This window comes from Limulus polyphemus, unplaced genomic scaffold (genome assembly GCF_000517525.1).
Source record: "Limulus polyphemus unplaced genomic scaffold, Limulus_polyphemus-2.1.2 Scaffold1383, whole genome shotgun sequence".
Lineage (NCBI taxonomy): Eukaryota > Metazoa > Arthropoda > Merostomata > Xiphosura > Limulidae > Limulus > Limulus polyphemus.
This window is the reverse complement of record NW_013666993.1, coordinates 109,687-122,442: the sequence shown is the minus strand read 5'-3', so window position 1 is coordinate 122,442 and position 12,756 is coordinate 109,687. Positions and strand designations below refer to the sequence as shown.

The following is a 12,756-nucleotide window of genomic DNA, read 5'->3' as shown; positions in this document are numbered from 1 at the left end:
AATTTCTTGACGACCTAATAAATATAGAAGCTGATACAGCTGATACAGTTGTTTCAACTCTTTTTAAATCTCTGAAATATAATTATAACATTAAATTGGGTTTGGTGTTGCTAAGCGCAAAGCTACATAATGAGCTATCTGTGTTTTGTATTGCAAATGGAAAAGTAGTGCATTCCTATTTACACTATAGAACATCATAGAGTTTTATCAAGAATTTAACTTATTTTTAATGTTTTTGGATTTTGCAATAGGTTTTAATCAGTTGTTGTGACAGTAACCAAGCAAAATTATCCCACTCATTATCTTCTGAAAAACATTCAACTTATTAATATTGTAGTGATAAAGTTCAATGACGATCTTCTCAACCTCTTATTGTAGAAACAGGCGTTAAATGTTTGGTTCTTTCAACCCTATGTTTCAGTGAAGAAACTTACACGCAGTCGCAGTCTCACTTAAGTGATTGGCCAATTGATTTTCCATATTTGGTGAAACGTATTAAGTTAATAGCCGTTTCCATTTTGCCCCCAAATGGCACAGCGGCAAGTCTGCGGACTTAAGATGATAGAAATTAGGTTTCGATAGCCGTGGTGGGCACGGCAAAGATAGCCCAACGTGTAGCTTTACGCTTAACTATAAACGAACAAACTTTCCCAGAGTTCTTGCTATCGCCATCTTAAATTAAAATGGAAAAAGGTACGTAATTGCTGCTTTCAGCCTTATATTGTAGTGAAAATAAATACATAAATAATACTCTCGGTCTGTTATCGCAGTAAACATCATGAAGTAATATCATTGGTTCGTTTAGGGAAGAGAATTTATAAGCAGTCATGTCAGCTTCATGATACAGCGAAAATGATTAGTCCCTGTAGATAATTTTGTAGTGCAACCAATTTTATAGCATGATTTTGGTAGTCAACCTTCATCTGTGCTAACTGATAGGACGATATTTTATCTGTGCACGATCGTCTACAGTCCACCCTATAGATAGAATATCCTTAGTTTGCTAATCTTCAAACCTGTTTACCAATACAATACTATATTACATTTGCAATTTAGAGGTAAAACAATAATTTGTATTGTTTGCTATTTTTTGGTACTACTTAGCAATACAGAAACATACAATAAGTATGACAAGCACGAGAGATATTTTAATCAATATGTTATCCAATAGTAAAATAATAACTTACTATTAGCAATCAATTGCAACACATATTTTAACTATAACATTTGCCCTTGTTTAACTATGCTTTAATACTAATCACTAACACAATCATTATCTATACCCACAATCTACTCACAATTACTCCTATCTATAATCATCACGTTTTTGTATCAATAGATAAACAACTTATAAATAACTCTAGTCAACCATATAATCCTACTTATTAACACAACTTGTATAAACACTTGGTTTACTATATAATTATCATCTGGTCCTTATTCCTAATAAAGCATTAACTTACATACGTATAATGTAATCTAACAACCATGCTTACTTGGTACCAGTTCAATTTACATATACCTGTTGTCTAGCTAACAAACAAATACGGAAATAATTTAAATAATAAAACTTTTTGCTAACAACCCTTACTACGAATGGCTTTTTACATTTTAGTACTAAAATAATTTATGTTTATTTTATTCCAGTACAACATATCTTGTTCGTACCCGTTGTAACTTCACCTATAAACGTAGCTCAGCGCTAAGTCTATAGCCTTATAACGCTAAAATTCGGGTTTTGATACCTGTGTGGGCAGAGCACAGATAGACCATTGTGTAACGTTGTGGTAAACAACAAACAGATATAAATCTAATGAGAACTAACTTTACATATGGTCTACTACGTTCAATTCTGTTTACTGAGACACCACCAACTTACATGTATCCATGGTTTAGGCGTAAGGAAGAAGCTGTTTCGTAAGGTGGAATATTATCCTCAGGGAATAGACAACAACGACAGCATAGCATATCTGAGGCCGCCTTCCGTAGTTCTCTGTTTAATAACAACAGCAATGTTGGGTTAACAAAAGCGTGCACAAATGCCACATGCAGGCTGACTTGGTAGGTCAAAGAGGCCGTTTCCAATCTGGGCTGAGCGAGTGTGATGGTAAAAAGAGGACCCCAAAAGATGACGTAAGCCACGAGGAGAACAACAAACATCTTTACACGGTGAAGTCCTTCCCTTTCCAACCTGTGTATATAGTTGTGTATGTGTTGGTGTTCCCCCATGTCGCGCTCTGACCGCACCGAGATCAAAGTGGTTACCAGACCAGCTACTCTAATGGCCTCTAGATTTGATTTAGTTAAGTCTCGATGCAACTTCCGTAGGTGAACAGCAGTGAGTAGGACACAAAGCATATTGACCGATACCCATAAAACGTTCAGGACATAGTGACGAACTGGTCCATATACCATAGGACAAGCTTTTCCTTGTACTGATTCTCGAGCTCCAGAAAGGGCGCCACTGAGAAACGTAGGGCCTAGATTAATTGTAATACTGGCAAACCAGATAATGAAGAACCCAAAAGCTACACACTGACGGCTGTCCAAAGGTATTCCACGCGATTCAGCACGATTTTGGCGAGTCTGCAATGAAGGCTGACTTATTTCTGGAACCAAGGGTGCATCATTGATGACAGACGTGAGAAGATTGACTGTGGACACAGTGACAAGTAGTAAGAAGATTGTTTCTAGCACCGAACACTTGGACAAGTTTTGGCACATCATCACACTTACAGCTAAAGGGACCAGAAGACTTGCTCGGACACAGTCCACCAAACCTTGATGGAACAACAGTCCCTGGGACCACCTGCAATAAATTAAATCAATTCAGAACTATGTAAAACACTTTCATTATTTACTCTTAAAACATTTCTGTCAGTTCAAATATGATTCAATGATAATGATTACTTGAATTTATGAAACATTTGACTCTAGGGTAAAATGTTATCTGCAGCCCAACATTTTGTTCTGTGATTTTGTAATGCCACCAAACGAATCACTAGATATATAAATCAATTATTTTTCAGTGGTCCCAAATTATATTATTGAAAATTTACTATAAGTTGTATTAAGCTCCTCGGTGCTTAAAAACAAATAAATATAGAAATGTTTTGAAAATATAAATGTTTAAATTGTTAATTCCATGAAGCACATACTTTTATATCTGATATTTTATACACGATGCAATATAAAAAATAAATTGATAGAGGTGTTTATCAAGTTCGAGTGTACTTCATTGATGTAACTTTGCTCTTAACAGTAAAATCCTTAAATAAACTGGTCGGTTACCCATATTATTTTAATTTTCTATGGAATGTTTGTCCAGAATTTAGTATAGAGTTACGCTAGCTGTTACAACCGTGAACTTAATGCAAACTGTAGCGCATTCATTAACACCGTCCGCCCCCCAGTGGCACAGCGGTATGTCTGCGGACTTACAACGCTAGAAACCGGTTTCGATACTCGTGGTGGGCAGAGCACAGATAGCCCTTGTGTAGCTTTGTGCATAACAAACAAACAAAACAAACACCGTCCCAAATTTTATGAATATGAACTTAGATATTCAGATATATTCAACTAAAATTCCAAACCACAATATTTCACAGTTTTTTTTAAAACATAAGATGCACAGTACAGTCCTGAAGACAGATGGATCACTTCCGGTGGTTGAATATAATTTCATCTAAAAACTTAAAATTTGTAAACGCAGAGGTTTAACACCACACATGCACACACATACAAATGTATTATATTTCAAAAACCTAGAAGCATGGTAGTGATTGGAATCAAGTTAGAACATATCTAAATACTATTACATCACACTAAAAATAGCAGCTTTATATCTGTTTTGGATTAAGGCAATCAGTCACAAATTGGTGAAATTATTGTTGTTCTTTTTCTTGTTGAAGAGGTAAATCATATAGTAAACAAAGAAAGGCCGGCATGAAATAAAATGGCCCGGTGGTTAGGGCACTCGACTCGCAATCTGTGGGTCGCGAATTCGAATTACATCATCAAACATCCTCGCCCTTTCAACTGAAGGGACGTTATAGTGATGTTCAGTCCCACTACTCGTTGGTAAAGAGTAGTCCAAGAGTTGGCACTGGACGTTATTGACTAACTGGCATCCCTCTAGTCTATCACTTCAAAATTAGGGACGGACAGCGCAGGTTGCTCTCGAGTAGTTATGCGCGAAATTCACAAACAAACAAACGAAACTAAATTACAATGGTAGACATTACTTTGTACTATGGATTGTTGACAAATCTAGCACATTACTAGTATTTTTATGAATATATATATATATATTTAAATTCTAGTACTAAATTTATCACCACTGTTCTAAGTTAAAACTGATGACTGAAAGGCTTTGAGACAGGCGGAATCAGGAAATGGCGTAATCGTCTAAGAAGATGCATCTGTATTGATATCCCTGGCATCTGGAGTTCGAACTTCACTCCGGATGGAATGTTATTTTAAATCAATTTTAAAATAATCAAAACCAAAAGTTGTGATATCTGATCAAAAAATTTTACATGTACAAAAACAACCAACTTAAAATAAAGGGATCAGTCATATAAAGATGTGTTATAAACAAAAACAAATTATATAATAGGACAAACCATGTAAAGGCGTAATGTGAAAGTGGCTAAGAAAAAAATGAGAAATATTTAGGCCCATTTGTATTGCAACTTGAACAAATAGCAACATGAATAAAAAGACCAATTTTCTCCAATTTTTTTCTTTTTTAACTTATACACTTTTTTTTTATTACACATCTTTATATGACTGATCCCTTTATTTAAACTTGGCTGTTTGTGTACATTTAAAATGTTTTAATTAAAGCCTTACCTCCTTAGTGGTCGTTTTAAAATTATGAGCATCATTAAGAAGGCGTTCGTTCCAACGCCTAGCAGGGCAATGACGAAGAGAGCTGTTACCTCTGTGGTCTGAGCTGGATGGCATTGACTTGACTGAGTGGTGGATGTCGCATTACTGGTAGTACTTGGGCCAAATCTGACCGGATTCATTCTCACCAGTCAGCTGTAAAAAATAAGTTAGAATTAATAAGTAGCAGTATCAGAGAATAAAATTGGTGAAAATTAAATTAATTATTTTTATGTATGTCCAAACCTAATGGGTCCACTGCATAGGTCTAATTGTATTGAAACGCAGTAGGTCTAAATCGAGCTTAATTATAAGCTGCATCGATATGTTGCCCGATATTACCCTGAAATGCAGAAATCCAGACTCTCCATTTCATTAATTGTTATGAAAAAGTATCCTAAACGTTAAGCATATAAAATTCAAATCATATGTACCTAGAAGTTTCTGATGACATAATCGTTTAGTCATGAAAACAGTCATGTGATGGAAACGTTCAGTACCTAAACGTGTCTGGTGACATGGGCTTTAGATGATTAAAAACGAGAGTATGAACTGACAATAGGAACTTCAATTTTAATGTTTAGAAATTTCATGACAAAAATATTTGGTAATTAAAATTGATTGGTGGCATAAATGCCGTTTAGCCAAAAATGTCTAGTATTGACGAGTCTTTGGGGACTTGAATGGCAAGAAGCTCCAGTGCCATCATTGTTTGGTATCCAGAAGTGTCTAATGGTAACAATTTACGTAAGAACAAAACGTCACGTGACATGCATGGATTGTAAAATAGGTTCAGAACACATATATGCTTGGTAACGAGAAGTGTCTGGTGACATGAGTGTTTGGTAAATTGGAGTTTCTAATGACATTCGTTTGGTTACAAGAAGTGAGATTAATATTTGGTAAGTGTCAAATGACATAAACTTTTTCATATCCAGAAGTCTCTGGTGACATGAATATGTGTTAACCAGAGATGTCTAGGAGTAAGATAATAGTAGATGACGATATAAATGTATAATAATAAAATGTGTCTATGTTAACTGGAGTTGGGATATGTGGTTTCATTTTCACCATGTTATTGTAAGCTCGTCGCAGTTTTGGATGGTAAAAACAAATTATGTGATTTTATACGAAACAGATCAGCTTAAAATTAGCAACTGTTATGGTGTAAACGCTTTTTTGTTTAAACTGGTGAAACACGTATATAATCAATTATATTTCTTATAAGACTTTAGTATTAGGCTTATTACATATTTAAACAGTATATTCTTTATTAAGTTCCTCTGGCTTTTTTCGAGAATAAAAGTGTATACTAATATTTCAAATGCATTATATCCATCATATACGTCGACGTGTTTCGCTCAATAACAGAGCTTATCACTCTTCTTTTCGAAAAACCCCTAAGGGACATAACACCCACTAGTAGTAGTGTGATTCCAGCTAAGTTTGTTGTTTGTTATGAATCTCGCGCAAAGCTACACGAGGACTATCTGCGCTAGCCGTCCATAATTTAGCAGTGTAAGACCAGAGGGAAGGCAGTTAGTCATCACCATCCACCGCCAACGCTTCGGCTACTCTTTTACCAACGAATAGTGGCATTGATCGTCACATTATAACGCCCCAACGACTGAAAGGTGTTTGGTGTGACGGGGATTTGAACCCGCGACCCACAGATTGCGAGCCGAGTGCCCTAACCACTTGGCCATGCCGGGATGAGTCCAGCTAAGACTCAAAAACGGAAATACCGCAAAACAAGCAAGTGAAATTCATAGGCCTGCGATGGTTTTACATGTTCTACATTATTTCCTGTACGCTGAATCCAAAATGATATCCATTTTTCTCCATCACGTACAGATTTGTCACAAAACGTCATATGTACTTATACATAAGTAGTGTATCATTTTCATTGAAATCGGATCAAATTTTGTTATGCTTAAAATGTTGACAACCAATGGCTATAGATTTCTATAGACCAATCGCGACATGAGAGTCTTATCGATCGTTCTAGAACACACGAGAAACACACCGCTGGTATATAAACGGTTAACAATATTATTTATTCGTCGCTATGACAACAAGAGGTTGTGTAAATGACCCACTCACATTCTGTTATATTTGTGGTAAATTTTTTGTAAATTTGATCTAAGTAAGAGTTTTTTCTTCCCGATTTGTAAAAGAAAACCTTAAGTGATAGAATACAGTGAACATTATTTTCGAAATCTCCATAGCTTAATTATGGAAAATCCGTTATTAAAACCAAAACAACTTTTATGAAGTTTAAATTCATTAACCTGTGTAACGTACGTGAAAAACTGCGACAATAGGAGTTTTATGCAAGATTCTGAAGAGAGTAAGTGAAAGTGGCACTGTTAATAATAGAAGTAGTCGAGGTAGAAAACTAAAGTCTTCCAGATGTGACGTTTAGTATGTTCCTTAGGAAATCGAATACAAATATTTCTAACAATCTTGATGTAAATACAAGAGTGAACGCTATCATGAGAACAGTAAGATACGCGTTAACACCTAGTGTTCTTAAAGGGTGTGAAATTGCTCGAAAACTACTGCTAAGAAGTAACCAAACCTAAAGGTCAAAATTACAATCGGACCACACACAGTGGAATGAATAAACAGATGACACGTGTTATTTAAACATGAATACATTTTCAAATTACTCAGCAATAACAAACGACAGTTTGTTCGACAACGGAAATGTACAACATCTACAATGAGGCGTGGTAGAGAATCTCTACAAGTTTGGGGCCCACCCCGACTGCTGAGAGGAACAAACACAGCACCTTGTACCTCCTTTCATGAATCCGATCCATCGAGTGGGAATTTCTCTTCCAAGAACAGAATGATTCCAAGTGTACAACGAATGCAGTGAAACGATACTTAAACTGTAAAGAGGCTGATGGAACACTCATATCCACGAGGCTGGCTCGTACAAGTCCCGGTATAAAAAGTCTTGAAGCTGTACGGGCTTATGTAAATCTGAAAAATTTGGAACTACATGTATGTGTCAGCATGAACTCAATGTACTCTGCCCTGTGTAGATCAAAGGGCACGCATATAAAAAACCAGTTCATCGTAAAGCGTAGTCATTTTTCTTTTGTGTTGTCTGTGATAATGCTTTTTAACCATAAATTCACCATCGAGTTGTCATTATTGGTTTTTATGGCACCTGTATATGTAGCACTTTTATGTTGCCATAATTACTTGTCTTATATTATAAGTTTATCAAGCAAAAAAAAACAAAAACAAAAAATAAAGAGGTTGTTACATTATATAACGCACATTAATTAATACAAACGCATCTCCTAATTTTGTAAAAGCCGAATGCCTCTTAATAGGAAATGAATGAAACAGATGCTATGGTCTCTCTGTATGTGTAGCTTCTTCTGATATAGTCGAACAAAAATATGCTGTTTATATATTTCTTTTTATGTTACGAAAAGCGTTATAAATATATTAATTATTGCTGTGAATGGTATTTGTCTGGGAAGTTCATCTGTTTATAACAAGGGTCTATCTGATAAATCTAATTTGTTCCTAGCAAAGGATATTGTAATTAAGAAAAATTTATCAGAAATATCCTGTCCATAAGCAGGGATCTCTATAAGAATTGATCTGGAAAAAGTAAATGGCCAACGGAAAAATACTTTATAATATGATGTTGAATTAATAACAACACCAAGTAGAGTGTTTCTTCAGGGATTATTCTGGAAATACCACGAATTTCTTTAGATATCGAACTAAGAAGATGAAATGTTCGAAGGAAAACGTCTTCAGAAATAGCTCTTATGGATTATGATGTAAGTACCAAAACAGGACTTATTAGTCGAAATACAAAATATCTTTAAAGAGTGTTATTAGCGAAAAATCAGACCACGATAAGTATTTACTTGTGGATCATTCTGTGATGATATTCTGCCCTCCATAATAAGAATCGTTGAGATCATCCTGAAGGGATGCAATGTTCGAAGTAAAGTTTTGTTTAGAGATAATTTATTAGAATGCAATTTTCAAAACATCAATCTCTTTAGAGGTCGTTTTGAGACAAAAATATGTTGATTGGAGCAAGTATCAATATTCCATGGATCACACTACAAGATATAGTGTTCAAGACAAGGATCACATCATGCTGTACTCTGACAAGAAACATCTGTTATGATTGTTCGGACAAAATTTAATTTTCAAAGTGAACAACAATTATTTTGTAACGTTCCAAATAAGCATCTATTCAGGGATCATTATGACAGGATGATAAAAAACAAAATATATATTTACTGGAATTGTCCCAGTAGAATGTAATGTTCACAGCACAAAAAACGTAACTGACCGTTCTGGGCCCGGCATGGCCAGGTGGTTAGCGTTGGTAAAAGAGTAGCCCAAGAGTTGGCGGTGGGTGGTGATGACTAGCTGCCTTTCCTCTAGTCTTAAACTACTAAATTAGGTAAGGCTAGCGCAGATAACCCTCGTGTAGCTTTGAGTATAATTCAAAAACAAATCAAACTGACCCTTCTGCTAGAATTTTAAATAAATGAAACGTATGTATTTATGCATATATATATATATATATATATATATGAATCGCTTTCTTTGGTGGCAGATCTGTGAAAGGTATAGATGTTTCACAATTTTTCAGTATCTATAAAATATTGAGCGATTTTTGAAAATCTTGTTTTTCTGATAAATTCAACAAAACTCTTACGAAATATGGTTCTGGTATTGTTCTAGACCTTTAGCGAAACAAAAACATATGTATAACTTAAGCCACAGGTTAAGCCATAAGAAATATTACAGAGCCAGACGTGGCTTAGCTGTTGGCGTTCTTGGACTGTGAAATCGATGATTCATGGTTTCGCGTCCCGTTGCCGCAAAAAAAAATCTCGTTATGCTCTTTGTGTCTGTGGTTGCGCTATAAAGAGTGACGGTACCCACTATTCAGTCCGATAAGAGTAGCCCAAGAATTGGTATGGGTGCTTTTGACTAGCTGCATTCCATCTAATCTATCAGGTAGCCCATTCTGTAGTTTTGCTCAAAAATTCTAAAACAAACGAGAAATATTATAATTAGATAAATGTTCGTATGAGATATGAGTATTACCTGTTTCAGAGTCGTAACTTTGGTCTCAGAAATAGGGAAATGGGAGAAAATAATGTGTGATATGATATTTTCTGCCATATGTCTCAATACTATTTCTTGTTAAAAGTGTGAGAGAAATTGGACAGTCTTACCTTAGAAAAAAATGAAAGAGGTGGGTGTACTCCTGTCCACGGTATAAATTTGCAAAATTTATATGGATGTTCTTTAGGCATTTTTGTTATATTATATATCTAATATAGCAAATGTTTTATTTTCTTTCTTCCAGTATAATAACTGTCATTAAAATATGAATAAACTAAATAAACAGTATGTGTCAAGAAACGTGTGGATTAATATTTCCATTTAGAAAATATTCAACATAATATTCATACAGAAGAAATAATGGCTGAGAGCAAAGTTGTGAAACAACAACATATTGAGTTTCTTGTTCTGGGTATAAGTAGCTTTTCAGGTAGCTCTTTTGCCTGCGAAAAAATTCAGAATTTCTAAGAACCGTGCGTATAAAGCCCGTGTAGTGAAGCCACGATCTGTCACCTTGTTTTCTGTTGACTGTCGAAGTACAAGTCTGATGACGAGGTCTACTACTGAATGAAAAACTTTCTGGACAGTGACTTGTGGTATGCAAGAGATAAATTTCAAATGCTTGTTTGTTTTATAGATTTCGCCCAAAGCTACATAATGGCTTTCTGCCATCTCTAATTTTCAACTGATAGAGTAAAAGGAAGAAAACTAGTCATCAGCACTCAATATCAATTCTTGGGCTACTCGAGGTCGCAATCTCACAAACTAACTATTAAACTATGCATTTAAAGTGCTGTGTTTACGCTCTTTAAAAAATGAAATTCAAGATGAACTATTTTAGCGTTATCTTAATAACAATAATTAGATATGATGAAGATACGACAATCATATTAATGTGCAATGTGGTTGTCATTGTAGAAAACACAAATATAATATTGTAAGGTATGAAAAAAATTAGAAATTAGGATAATTATACGATTTTATGTCATTAATTAGGTATTTGGCTTTATCTGTAATTTAAATCATTTATAAAGTTTGAAAAAGTGTCTTGCATAGAAGAATAATGTAAGAGAAATAAAGATTCAACTTAATAAAAGAACAACATATGTATTGAATCTAAGTTTCAAGACGAAAGGCGGAAGACTTTCGAAACGTCGTCCTCTACATTTGTAGGTTTCTACAACAGGCAGTTGCTATCCATTTGAAACTTATATTCATTATGAATACTCTGCCTAAACAACATATTAAAGATTATCAAAAACAGCACATGTAAGCCACCATTTTGCTGTGTCTGTAACAGCATAAAAATTTAACCATAACCAAGTCACTGTTATTTTAGCTGGAGCAACACATATTTTATCTACAACTTTCAACAGTTGTACAAACTTGATAACTATATATATTATAAACTACAATAAATGTTTTAATTAATCTGCATAAAAGTAAATTCTCAAAGATGTGTAAAAATCGTATTTCTGAGATATCTTTTTTTTTCTCTGCTACAAGTCACTACCGAGGAGTACCATAACGATGAGGTAAAAATCTACGGAAACACTATTTATATATATGAATTTAAGAGTTACGCCGAAAGTTTAGCGAAGTACTGGAATCTAAAAGGCCTAGTATTTGTGATAATAATATCTTAGACTGCAAACGTTTTTACTCTCCTTTTGTTTGAAATATATAACGAACCAATTAAAAGAAATATTTGAAAAAATCACGCATAAGTGATTTTTGTCAACAAATACTAGGCCTGTTAGATTCCATTGCTTCAACAGCTTTCGGTGTTCAAACCGTTATTCTGAATAGACATAAAATTTTATTTTTCAAATTTTTCTGTGATGTTTTAGCTACTCAAAGGTTAATTCTAACTGTGAATTAATCCCCTCCCGAGATGAGGCTTCATAAAGTTTTTATAATTACTTAAATTATATCTTAAACTAAAACAATCCTCCTACTAGAAAGGACATTTCATAGAAGCTTACATACCTCTTGCTAGTACATCTTACTCCCTTTGGTGAGAAATATAAGTATGTCTGAAATAAGCTTCGAAACGGCTTGAATGGGTAATGAAAGAAACTTTATTACAAGTAATGAATGTACAACGTTTCGTGTCTGAATCAATCTTCCCACAAAATGTTTTTTTAGAGAATTTTATATGCCATTCAATGGCTAACCCAAAACAAATTCTAAATCAATCTCCCCATTAAATGACTGTTCAGATATTTTTACTTATCCCTAAACCTAGTCTGAATCAGTTTTCCCATTAGATAGGTTTTCACAGTTTCTCTTGGCAGCTGCCAGCCTATTTTACCTAAACTTAAGGGTGAATCCTAAACCAAGTTTGAATCAATCTTCCTACTTCGTGAGTGTTTAGAATCTTTCACTTGAGAATCCCTTGTTGGGGGAAAAAGTAACTTTCAGAAAATGTTGGTGATAAATCCTTATTTATGAAGATTCTATAATAACCTCATTTATCCTCAGTGTATGAATTTCATTGGTTAGTTAAAGCATGAATATCAATTACTTTAAAATTTCTGTGTACATTTGATTGAAATGATTTAAAATTAAGACACAACTTTTTATTGGCCGTAAATATAACAGATATTTGAATTAGTTATAAAAACTAGTCTGTTTATATTTAATAAGCTAATCTGATAAAATTATTAAAATATGCTTAGATGTTATTTCACAGCAAATTCAACTATTGTTGGAAATAAATTTGCTGTGAAATAACAA

General features: G+C 34.3%; 1 protein-coding gene across 1 annotated transcript in view; it reads right to left on the bottom strand.

The window, feature by feature from the left end:
• Positions 1 to 12,756, bottom strand: part of LOC106463348 (histamine H2 receptor-like) — a 34,773-nt gene that overhangs the window by 18,895 nt on the left and 3,122 nt on the right. Inside the window, exons 2-3 of the mRNA XM_013923371.2 lie at positions 4,855 to 5,046; positions 1,880 to 2,809 (exon numbers count right to left, since the gene is read on the bottom strand). Coding sequence (XP_013778825.2) covers positions 1,880 to 2,809; positions 4,855 to 5,033 — 1,109 coding nt within the window. The 5' untranslated portion in view covers positions 5,034 to 5,046. The remainder of the gene's footprint in view (positions 1 to 1,879; positions 2,810 to 4,854; positions 5,047 to 12,756) is intronic.